The sequence below is a fragment of the Falco cherrug genome, chromosome 13 (genome assembly GCF_023634085.1).
Source record: "Falco cherrug isolate bFalChe1 chromosome 13, bFalChe1.pri, whole genome shotgun sequence".
Lineage (NCBI taxonomy): Eukaryota > Metazoa > Chordata > Aves > Falconiformes > Falconidae > Falco > Falco cherrug.
Genome location: NC_073709.1, coordinates 35,569,838 through 35,581,854, shown reverse-complemented (window position 1 = coordinate 35,581,854; position 12,017 = coordinate 35,569,838). Strand labels below are relative to the sequence as shown.

General features: G+C 56.6%; 2 protein-coding genes across 2 annotated transcripts in view; both read right to left on the bottom strand.

The window, feature by feature from the left end:
* Nucleotides 1-4,723, bottom strand: part of PTK7 (protein tyrosine kinase 7 (inactive)) — a 38,658-nt gene extending 33,935 nt beyond the window's left edge. Inside the window, exon 1 of the mRNA XM_055725532.1 lies at nt 4,592-4,723. Coding sequence (XP_055581507.1) covers nt 4,592-4,622 — 31 coding nt within the window. The 5' untranslated portion in view covers nt 4,623-4,723. The remainder of the gene's footprint in view (nt 1-4,591) is intronic.
* Nucleotides 4,724-6,069: 1,346 nt separating this feature from the next.
* On the bottom strand, nt 6,070-11,984 carry LOC102046619 (heme-binding protein 1-like). Its single transcript, XM_055725533.1, has 5 exons — nt 11,790-11,984; nt 11,528-11,613; nt 8,711-8,852; nt 8,384-8,567; nt 6,070-8,228 (listed from the first exon to the last, which is right to left on the bottom strand). The coding sequence occupies exons 1-5, from the start codon at nt 11,959-11,961 to the stop codon at nt 8,054-8,056; spliced, it is 759 nt and encodes a 252-aa protein (XP_055581508.1). The 5' UTR covers nt 11,962-11,984; the 3' UTR covers nt 6,070-8,053.
* Between the last annotated feature and the right edge of the window lie 33 nt (nt 11,985-12,017).

Here is a 12,017-nt window from a genome sequence, read left to right as displayed (position 1 = left end):
GTCTTCCTCACAATGATGCATCAGTCTGGTTCTTTTTTGTTTAGGGACACCAGCCATCTGATCCAAACCAAACAGCAAGAGCAACATCTCCCATTACTAATGCATGGGGATCTGCTGGTACCGTGTGACTTGAGAGGTGATGGGACACTGCTCCCTCACATAGCACCCAACACCAACGCAGGAAAGCAGCCCCTGGGCCAGATCCCACAGCAACAGGCAAGGAAGAGGAGAGACAAATGGAGAGCTCATCAACACAGCCAGTACAGATGATCCTGACAGGGTCAGGCAGGATGGAAGAGGTGGAAGTGCAGGACCCTGCCCAGACCACATGTCATGGTTTAACCCTAGCCAGCAACCAAGAACCATGCAGCCACTCAGCTCACTGCTCCCTCACCCAGACAGGTTCCTCCAGAACCAAAATACCTGGTGCTTGCTTTCTTACGCTGTGGTTCAATAGCTTTGGCATTAGAAAGTGAGAAAACAGCTTCTAAAAGACCCCCAAGGTCCCCCACCTTACTCACACTCCCTCTCAACAGCCTCCCTAAAAGGCAAGAGATACACATTGTATCTGGACTGCTGAAAGCTCACCAGGACATCAGGAACAAGATGTGGACCACGCGCAGAGCCTCCCAACCATGACAAAGCCAGGGAACAAGCCCCTGCGCTTAGCAGGCAGCCACACAAAAAGCCTGAAAACCTGCAGCCCCGATCTGCTCCCCAGCAGGTCTCTCTCAGAGAACAAATCCTTCCACGTCCAGCAGTGGGATTGCTTCTTCCAGGCAAACCGGCACAGAAGGTATGCTACATTCACAGCACAGCCCTTTAACCCTGCCACACAATATAACACCTGCTTTTCTAACAGACTAAAGGCATTCACAAGCAGCTCTTGGATGTCACCTTCCAACAACACCCCTGCTAAGGAGCAGGGCATGGAAACAGGCCACCCAGCATGGCACCTCTGCCGTGCTGAAACGCATGCCAATGCCCAAGAACCAACATGCTACCAACTGTCAAATCGTCACTTCCTCACCTCCCTTCCCTCTCTCCCCCAGGACACAGTTGATTTCTTACAAAGGTAACTGACACTATACTCGCCCTTCTCCCACCTTGGGCACAACCAGCATTCTCCAGGAGGATATCGCCATACCAAAGGTGTTTGCCTGACAGCCTGGGAGGTGAATTGGTATGGTTGCTTCTTTCGCTTAGACAGCAAAACCCACTGTGCTAGTTCTTAGCTTTTGCAAACACACACCACCCCCCCCCAAACGCAATGTTAACGGCCCACATAACTTAAATTCTCATAAAAGAGAACGTTCCTGTGCATCTGCCAAGCATCCTGTCAGCTTTGCTGTCCTCCCAGCCTCCTAAGAGCTGCCTATCCCAGCTCATGAGACCGCCACTCATGTCAGGAGAATGAGACCCGTTTCCTTGGGGTCTGGACAAACAATCGCATGTCCAATCTCCAGGGAATTTCCCTGCAAACACCACAGCAGTAACTGCCTTCACAAAGGGCACGTTTGTACCCAAGTCTCTCTGCTGCTAAATAAGCATTTGTTCCAGGTTCCCAAATATCAAAAGCAGTGAAAACACCCATTGCTAATGCGAAATATTTTGCATTCCAGGCCCGAGAGGTACGCTTGAAAATGTTCAGAGAGGAAAGAGTGTTTATTCACTGAAGAGAGGTGTAGGTCCAGCTATTTACTTAGGTCCACGTGTACTTGCTGGAAGGCAGCTTTGATCTTTGCAGCTCAAATAGCAGATGAATTGCAATGAAGGGAAGAAAAATATTAGTGTAAAGTTCCCCTAGTAAATACCTGTAACTAGGCCTCACAGCCTTCAGATCTTTTTTAAATGCCTTATCGCTTACAGCCAGACTTGTCCTTGCGCTCTTGCCTGCTGCCCCAAAGCCAGGCTCTTGCCGTCCCACTCCTGTCCCACCTTCTTCCTTCTATTCCCCTTGGGCTCCACGGCCTTTGGAAAAAGCGCAGCCTGCCCTCCTAGGACACATACCCACCCCACCCCCCACCCCCCCGCTCTGCTTGGATGCATCACAGACCAGCCTTTGGTCAAACAAGGTGAGACCTATCGATCTGAGCAACATGCATATGTGCAGTGCCACCCACCCACCTCTCCTGAGCAAGACTGCTTCAGCAGGAGGAAATGTGCTCTCACCAGCAAGAGCATTCATTACCCAGCACGCAACTAAAACCAAGTGCTTGCTGCAGTTTAAACATCTGCCCATCTGCCTTTAGAAGATGGTCTCTTGTCCCACATCAATTAAGAGATTAGAGGACACCTTTAAAGCATGCATAACATGACAGCCCTCTGGTCGTAGGTGCCAGCTCCCAGTGGTCTGTGACCCACCACACAGAAAAAGAAGCGCCTACAGACATGACTACAGAGTTGCCATGCCTTTGAAGCTCCTGCCATGTCAGGGTTACAGCCTGCCCAGAGCACTGCCTGAGCACAGCCAAGTCCCAAGGGGGGACAACACACTTTAGAAGAAAAGAATGGTATTGGCTTGTCACCGCTTTGCCCCAAAACAGCCCAGAAATGTGCTGAGCAGCACAGCTTTTCAGCTGACTTGGATCGACTATCATAGTACTTGATCTGGCTGCAGACGCTGGAAAACAGATGGCAGCTTCAGCTCAAAGAGCGTTAAGTCACCCAAGTTGTACTACTTGGACCCTTTAAGCCCAAGAGAAATCTCAGATCCCATCTGATCATTCCTTTTTCCAGGGATGCTCTTTTTTAGGAACAGGCTCGCCAGGGACCACAAAAAAAGCACTGCCAGGCAGAAACTTACAGCTCAAACACAGGACATGGAGGCACTTCCAGAACAAAACAGACCTTTTGGGGTTTTTTAGCTTTAAAGAAAAGTTGACTCAGCAAATATTTCCTCCACTAGCATTTCAACCACATGTTCCAGCAGAAGCCAGCACACATCTGGTACACTGCAGTGTCATTGCCAGAAAGATCACAGCTTCACTGAGCAACGGAAATGGAGGAACAGGGACCAGCAGCCCAGGCACAGAGCACTCCCAGAACACATACGTGGCAAAGGAGGGTCACAGAAAGGACCCGTGTGAGCCATGGATATACCACCCTTCACAGGTCTTTCCCCAGCCCTCTCTCCGAACAGCATCCACAGGTGAAGGGAGGCACTGTTTTGCCACCTACAAAATTGAACACCAGCCCCTAAAACCTAGATACCGAGATATGGTTCAGCCACATTGCTGGCATCCGAGATGTTTTTTTAGTGTCTGCAAGCTGGATGGCAGCACGTTCCTCCCAGAGCTGTAGTAACGTGGTCCTGCTAAGCAAGAGAAACAAGGAGGAGAGCATGTGCCTGGGGCAGCACAGAAACTCCACCAACTGGAGCAGGGAGCGTGCTGGGAGGAAAGGCAGGCAGCCTCACAAGCAGGCCCGTGCATCCCAGCTGCCAGCTGCCAGCACCCTGGCAGGGAGGCAAACCCTGCGGCAAGTCCACGGTGCCCAGTGGCTCCAAACCAGAAAGCAAGCCAAGCATGTGCTCCCCCTTGCTCCAGGAACAGCCTTCCCAAAAGGCTGCCAAGGCAATCAGCAATTACAAAGCTAATCAGCTAAATAAGTGCTGCTTTTTGTGCTTATCAGCTGTAAATTGGACATTACTTGCAGCCTGGCAATGGGGCTCGGCCAGGGCTCCAGACGAATGAAGAGCAGCAGTGGCAGCAGCGCTATCAATACCCTTCCCTGGGAGGCAGTCTGCTCGGCTAACATCGCTCCCGACTTCGCAGCAAAAACTGCAAAGCAAACCGCACATCGCACGCGGTGAAACCGAGGGGACCTCAACCGAGTACCGGCAGCGCGCAAGACCCTGTCTGCGGGGCTCCCGTCCGAAGGGAGCGAGAAAGGAGGCACGTGGCAGCCAGGGGACCCCTCAAAGCCAAGTCCCAGCCGACCACCCCCGGGGCTGTCGCACCACGGCCAAGATCTCCCCCGGGGGAGGGAGACCGTGCCGGGGCCCCGCAGCAGAAGCCCCCCCCGCACAGCAGCACCCAGGAGCACCAGGCCGGCACCCCCAGCCTCGCGCGGCGCCAGGCGGGCCCACAGCCCGCACAGCGGGGCGGGGCTCACCCCGATGCGCTCCGCAAGGGGCAAAGCCCCCTCAGCAGCCGAGGGGGGGCAGTTCCTACGGGGGAGAGCCCGCTGCGTGCACACTGCTTTTTCTCCGGGTTTTGATCCGCTCCGATTCCAGGCGCAAACCACTCACAAAGAGCCCCCCCGAGGCCAGAGCCCAGCGACAGGGGGCTGCGGGCCCGCAGGCAAACGCCTGGCGCATTCTCATCCGAGCCCCCGGAGCCCGCCGCTACCCCTCCCGGGCGGGCAGGGCGGCCACCGCGCTTCGGCGGCTCCCGCAGCGCAGCGGGGCTCGGGCCGGGGTGGGTGGGGGGATATCCGTCCCTCCGGGAGGCGGCCCAGCGGAGCCCCGTGCTGGCGGGCGTCCCAGACCACCCTGGGCCGCCCCACCTCTACCCTCCGGGGGCGGCCCTGGCGGGGCCCCGCTGCCTAGGGCGAGGGGCGCGGGGCACCCCCCCATTCCAGCACTCACCCAGCACCAGGAGCGCCCGCACCGCCGCCATCCTCCCAGCGCGCCGGTCAGTGCGCGCCCCTGCCGCTGGCCATGCCGCCGCCCCGCCCGCCGCCGCCGAGAGGGGCTTCCGGGGGCGGGGCGGCCACCGGAAACCGGGCGGGGCCCGGGCGGCGGCGGCGGGCCGGGGGGAGCGGAGACCCGCGGAAGCGGAGGGCTGCGCGCCCCCGCTCCGGCCCCGGCGCTGGCGGCGGGTGCCGGGGCACTTGCTCCCCTGCCCGGGGGCTGCCCGCGGCCCGGCTGCTCGGGAGGGTCCCCCCCGGGCGCCGGGGGTCTGCGCGCGACCGCCCCGCCCCGCCTTTGGCGTTTATCCCGCGCCACGGCGGGGCCCGGCTGGCGACCCGCAGCTGTTCCGGGCCAAGGCCGGGGGCACCGCCAACCAGCCTCGGGAAGGACGGGAACCAGGAGCGGCCGCAGCACAGAACCCCGTTATCCACGTTACACAGAACAAAGCCTCCGAGCAAGGAAAATTCTGGCCACAAGAGGAGACAAGCTGATGAGGTGCTGCAATCCACGGAAAATCAGCTGCAAGGACAAAGGTCATGGTGTCCGTGGGAGATGGTGACCTCCGACTCCAATAGCCCCCCTTCCCCGAGAGAGGGCAAGCCCCCGCCTGGGGAGCATGGGGAGTGAGCAACGAACCTCAGCAGCACTATCTGAGGGTGCGTGCTGGTTTGCATTAGAAGTGAGAAACTTGTAACCAAGCCTACACACGAATGAAAATGAATATGCAACACACTATTGGACGTGCTGCTCCGCTGTATGTAACGTGTACCCTCAAGTAGCTCAGTGTGCGTGTTGGGCAGAGCGATCCCCCGTCCATCCAGTGCTGTAAAAAGAGAATGCCTGCTGCTTAATGCTACATTGGTGTAAAGAGGTTTACTCCCGATTTCGGTGACACCTCCACAGCACCCAAAGCAGAGGCACCGCAGCGCACGCAGGCATGGACACCTGCATGGTGCTGGCTGGAGGCCTCCCTGCCTGACCCAATGCCTCCCGTGGGGCCTGCTGCAGCCCTGCACCCGCAGCTCTGAATACCAGCTTTCCAGCTGGTTTGTTGAGCATCCAAAACACTTGCTGCTTTTGGCACTGCATGGAATACTCACCATCAGGCACCCCACAGCATCCTTGAGAGCGCTACTGGATCCATCACAGGATGCTTAAGCCTTGACTCAGCAAAGCGTGTGGCACAGGATCAGAGCATGCCTGCTGCCCTGCGTGGCAGTGCCGGCCTGGAGCTGCACCAGAAGCCCCCACCACTGCCACCTCCAGCAGAGCCTGGGTCACCACAGAGCTGCCCTGGCTGGGGAAATGGCTGTGCAGCATTGCCAGTAGCCGCAGACCAGTCCTCTCCCGTGGGAAAGCCACCACATCCTGTCACCGAAAGCTCTTCTGGTTGTGGTTGGGGACCAAGCAGCCTCAAAGGAAGTGGCAGCCTATTCAACAGGCTCTAGAAAGCAAGTTTTATTTCCACCTGCAAGCTCAGGGCAAGCAAGCAAAGTAGCTGATGCATAGTAAGAAGGGTCTCTGTCCCACCCACACTGGCTGACTGTTCTCCTACTGCCATTGAGCCACCTGATCCTAGCCTCACATAAGGGAATTGCTTCTCCTTCCCCAGGAGGGAAGTAAGCACAGCACTGCTGATCCGGGTATCACCACTCTTATCTGAGGAGCACTTGCCACATCAACCCTCAGAGCTGCAGGCTGTCACAGCATCTTCCTAGCCCTTACTTACAGCCTTTAGTGCCCTAGGGACAAGAACTGCACCACAAGATACCCAGGAAACCACTGTCTGCTCCTGCTGTGCTTGCCCAGACTCTGCCTGAAGCTACCTTGCTCCCTCGAAGAGGGTGTAAGATAGCTGGCCCTGCTCCCTTCACAGCCACAGGCTGGGCAGCCAGGCTCCTCACTGCCAGATGCCATGCCAGCCAGCACAGGGTAGTGAAGCCACCTGCACTACTAGGGCAATGAGACCTCAAAGCTGGCCCTGGCCTTCCCCGCTTCCCCTCCTCTGGCTGCACTGTAGGGCCAAAGGGCCAGCATCTGGAGCAGCAGCAGTGGGAGGTGAAGCACACAGCCCACCTCCAGTTACAGCAGGAGGAAACTCCTTGGGAACTGGCTCAGAAGCAGTCAGAAGCCCCTCCACACCGAGCCAGTTAAGCACATCCCTGCAAAAGTACGCCAGTTCCCATAGCCTACCAGCACACCACGCAGTCACATTCACATTCTCAGTCCCCAAGATCAGGTGCTCATGTGCAGCACAGTCAAAGGAGCCAACTTTTTGCCCAGGGGAAAAATGAGGCTAAAGCAGACCCCATCCAACAAAAATCCGCCTTACCTGCAGGGGAGCATGACTACAGTTGTTTGTAACAGCAATATAAGCAGCCTATGCAGCAATGCAAGGCTCCGCCTGGCTGAACATAAGGCCATAACCTGACCAGATGTCAGAGCCCTTCTAATTAGCCACAGCTTCACAGCCTGATGCATCTTGAGGAGGCAGACATCAAGGCTCTGCCCAAGCCAGCCCGGGCACCCCTCATCATCAGTGACCTGCAGTTGCAGCAGTTTGAGTTTATTTACTGTTGGCACTGCCAGCTTCTCCCAGGAAAGCATGACAGTACTCATGGATGTGAAACTCACTGATCAATGCACAGCACAATGCACAGTGGTGTCACTGCTGCTGTGATCAGGACCTGTCCCTCTCAACTCGCAGCAGGTCTGCAAACAGCCCCCACAACTGATGGACAAAGGCTGCCAGCACCCCGGTCCCAGCTGAGGGATGGTGAGTGACAGCCAGCGCCCAACAGGACCCAACAGTCCAAAGAGAGCCACCCCAGGAGGAAACATTCAGGATCCACATGTCACCTGTGACAAGCCCTTTCCCCCACCGAACTCCACCATCCCTGTAGCAGCATTTCAGTGCTGTCCCTGTTCAGGACAGGCAGCCATTCTCGTAGGAAGCAGGCCAGAGCCCAGACAGACCCACACGCCTTGTACACAGTCATTTGACTTCTGGACACCACCAGCTTGTGACTCTGCCAACCATGAGCCCGGTTAGCATGCCTGGCACAGCTCAGAGCTCAGAGAAGCCCAGGTCAGGCTAGCACATGGCACAAGCCCATACAGTTACTGCTTTACATGATCCTCCACCACATGCTTCCCACCAGAAGCCTGCTGCACAGGCTCTCCCCAGTGTCAGCTCCAGCCTCAGCTGGCCCCTGTGGGGGCAGGTGAAGTGCAGACTGGTCAGGTTTTCCCCTGACTGGGTGCTCGCAGGGCAGAGCACAACCCCACCCTGCAGTTTCCTGGTCTGTCATTTTGTGGGTGAATGGTGGGTCAGTATGTGCATTTGTCTCCTTTGGGTCAGAACTGCCATCTACACCAAGTCCAGTTGCAGGATGGTTTTGCAGTCACAGAGGGGACTCACTGTGGTTGGCAGATGAACCAGATCTCATTGCGGCGCTGAGGGACGCTGGGATTTTCATAAGCAGCCACGATGTAGGTTTCCCGGAGCACAGTGTCTGTGGAGCCCAAAAGCTCCCAGAAGAGACTGATCTCTCGCAGAATTGTCTCCTCGGTGGTCATCCCATAGAAAACCCTGCAGCAAAGGGACCAACGTAAGCAACAGAGCCAGTACATTCCCCCTTCCCACAGCCAGGGCTCCAATCCCTCTGCCCAAGGAACCACAGCAGCCATGCAGGGAGTTCACACACATCCACTGAGCTGAGAAAACACCTCTGGTGCTGGGGTCACCTGGTTATAACCCGAAGTGGTGCCCTCTCGGTGATGTGAATTTCAGGGTCCAGGGGAACAGGGGGGTTTTGCTGGAACTCTTCTGGGAGATAATAGGCAGTTACGACCTCACGCTCTAGCCCGGTCCCCTCCCTGGTCAGGTGGATTTCGTTGAGCACTGGGACTGTCATGCCCAGATAGCAACCTGGAAAGGAGGTAGGAAGGCAGCAGGCAAAGTGAGACGGCTGGGTTAACGGCGGCAGCCCTCCTCTCCATTCCAGATGAACAGTAGCAGGGCCCTCCCTCTGTGCAGCCTGCCAGCCCCCTCCAGCCCCTGCCTGCACACACCTACAGAGTTCTCCTTGCAGATGTAGCGCATGAGCTTCATGAAGCTCATGGAGATGCTCTGCTCATACATGGGTTCCCCCTTGGTGACACACGCCCACTTCCCAGCTGGGTATTGCCGCTCCTCGTAGGCTGCTTCCTCGCACTGAAACAGTCCACAGACAAGCCAAGTCAGACCTAAGCACAACTGACAACACTGCAGCACTTGAGGGGCAAAACCAGTGCTGACAGGCAAGAAGTGAGGAGACAGGACCCTGCCAAAATGAGACCCCCTGCTAGTCAGTGATTGGGAGGGGAGGCTGGAGAAGCCAAGGAGAAGGTGAGGGGAAATGCCATCACATGGAACTCAAAACAGGGACGCTTAACAGCACTGGGCAAAAGTCAGCAAAAGGAAAAGCACAGACAGGGACAGGGTGCAGGGAGGCTTGGAGGCTCCCAGCATGTGCAAGGAATGTAGCACATCCTCACTAAGGGGTACCGGACTTTCTGCTCCTCTCCAGTCGCTGTCCTGCCTACTAACAAGGATGTTCCTGACTCCAGGCACCCAAAGGCCTCCAGTGAGGTTGACATTATTCTCAGGTGCAGTGCCTTTTCCCTGGAGCATGGTGTGCACAGAGAATAATAAGCAAAAAGCCTCCTGCCTAGCAGAAGGGAAAAGTCTGGCAGAAGAGTTCTAGCAGCTGGAAGAGCTGTGAAGGTGGAACAAAACTCCTCTTAGATCCTTCTCCCATACTGAGAAGTGACAGGAAGAAGAAGGGACATGAGCCCAGCTGGTGCAGAAGGGACAGCTTTGTGGGACAGGTCAGAATCTCTATTTCCAGCACAGACGCCCAGCCTTCTGGACAAACCCAATGCAGAAGGGGGGCAGGGAGAGCGGGGAACTTGCTTCTGGATCTGCTCGTAGTTCAGCTCATGGCATGGTCACAACCACAGGCACTGCACAAAGAGGGGCTGGGAAATTGTAGCCAGCACCTATCTTCCCACTCTTAGCTTGTTCTTCAGCCAGATGAAAGCGGTCATGAGACAACTTTCTTCCACAGAGCTCAGGCCACCTGTCCAAACTTCTGTGCTGCACAGCTGTGCTGGCAGTGACTGAACCAGGAAGCTGTGACCAGCCTCAACACCGAGTGCCACCTCCCTGTGCCTCCACCCGAATCAGGTCTCTACACAGAAAGCCAAAGCAAAAGCAGAAGGCAGGCATCTGGGCTGCTCATGTGCATCAGTGGGGTGGCAAGAGGAGTGCCCCAAAACACTGCAGGGCAGCCAGCATTTGCCCTCTAGATGGGGTCATGTCTGCCATTGTCCCACCAAGCAAAGCAGAGCAGAGCAAAAGCATCTTCCAAGCAAGGAAACCGCCAGTCCCCCTAGACTATTTGCAACACTTACCTGCCACATTGTGAATAAACCTACCAATCCACCAAGACATAGCGTCTGGTCCTTCCACAGCCACAGCCTCATCATCATATTAAGTACCACCCCTCTAGAAGATGAGACTTGGCCAAGCGAAGGAGCGAAAGATGCTTCACACAGACCCAGTAGCAAGAGGTCCCTGCAACGTGAGCTGGGGAATTTGACTGAGTACTGACAGAGCAAGGCTCTGTAAGCAGCATAATAATTCCCTTGCCTCCAAGAAGATGAGGGCTTGTAGCACTGACAGCTCAGGAGAAGCAACCAAATACTACCGACCTGCCCAAGCCCAGCAAATGTGTCATTAAGGGCCCCAGCTCCAGAGTCCCCTCAGCACTAGTGCTAGGAAGTGGCTACTACCTCCTCACCCAGCCCCAGAGTCAAACTCCAAAAATCCTCCTCATGCACGGAGAGGATGCCAATAGCAACAAAAGATCTTCAGGCCCCATGAAATCTCAGGGCACTGTTCCTGCCTTGGACCAGCATAGGTAGAGAAGAGCCCAGACTAAATCCCTGGGACCCAGAAGAACAGGGGAAGAGGGAGTATGGCAAAGCCCCAATTCAGAGCTGTACAACCCACATGCTCAGACGTGTTTTGCAGGCAGGAGTGCTGGACCTCAGCCCAGAAGAAACTGGTTAACCTCTCCTCATATAGAGAACAATTGACAGATGTCTTCTTGGTAGCAAGCCCAACCAAGCCTGCAGAGACACAGGAACCAGTCTGACAGGTGCTTCTTCACAGTTATTTCTCAAAGCTCAGAAGCACCCTTTCATGTGAGAGACAAGAGGTATGCAACTTAGTAAGATCTTCAGGCAGAAGCTACCATGTTTGGATTGGCGGTTGTGACAAACAACAGCACATGCTCAGGTTGTGACAGCTAGGCCATCAGGCCCTGTGCTCCCCACAGAAGCATCCTCATCTTGTGCCAGCTGAGATCTCTGGCTCAACCAACAGCCACGTAACTAGCACAACACAAACCCAGCAGGACTTTGAGCTATGCAACAAGGTGCTTCCAGCAAGGCAGGGAGCAGACTCTGAACTTAAAACTCCCTCTCTTAGATGTGCCCACCCTGGCAGAGGATAGGTTGGTAAAGGAGACAGCTGGAAGTCAGGAGACCAGAGAACACAGTAAGACTAGTCCAATTTTAAAATAAAGGCTGGGAAGTTGAGCGTTGCCATTACTTAACATAGGAGAAGATGCAGGGATGGCAGAATGCTGCAACAATCCAGAGCTGCCATCCTGGCTGCAGTGCTTCTCCAGGAACCTCTGCAAGGCCAGTGTACACGAAGCCGCCTTCTCTGCAGGGAAGACGCTTCTCCTGCTGCCCAGGCCGGTGGCAGTGCCCATGCCAGCCCTGCCGCAGGCCGGCTGCGGGCCAGCACCTGGGTGCGTGAAGAGGAACTGGCCTCACCTTCTCCTGCTGCGAGAGGGCATCGTACGGCACGGGCTGGCGGGCCTGGCTGTGCCGGCTCATCTGGACGATCGGGCCTGCCATGTCTGCAAGGCAAAGCAAGGGGAGGCCAGGCTCGCCCAGGCCGGAGAGCGGGGAGGTCCCGCGGCCCACTGGGCCCGGCCAGGTCAGCGTGCCGCCAGCCCCGGAGCCGAGTAGCAGGGCGCTGCTTTCAGCCCCAGCCCGGGCCCCACCCCCCCCGGCAGCGGGCCTCAGCGCTCACCGCGGGGCAGGCTCACTCGGTGCGTTCTGGCTATGGCCTCCCAGTGGGCGAACAACCGACTCCGCTCTTGCTCATCTTCTTCTTCCCCCTCCTCCCCCTCCTCTTCCTCGCCGCCGCCAGCCGCGTCCTCCTCCCCCAGCCCGTCCAGGTCCTCCAACGAGACGCGCGCCATTGCCCCTCCGCCCGCACCCGGAAGTGAGCAGCTCGGCCCCGCCCCCGTGGCGTCCC

Bases quoted from the DNA above. Each gene is read 5' to 3' on its own strand.
- LOC102046619 (XM_055725533.1), bottom strand. From the start codon at position 11,961: ATGGCGCGCGTCTCGTTGGAGGACCTGGACGGGCTGGGGGAGGAGGAC. The intron at 8,853-11,527 runs GTGAGGCCAGTT...GGACTGTTTCAG, and splicing joins CCCTCTCGCAGCAGGAGAAG to TGCGAGGAAGCAGCCTACGA. The intron at 8,568-8,710 runs GTGTGTGCAGGC...CCTCCTTTCCAG, and splicing joins CTGCAAGGAGAACTCTGTAG to GTTGCTATCTGGGCATGACA.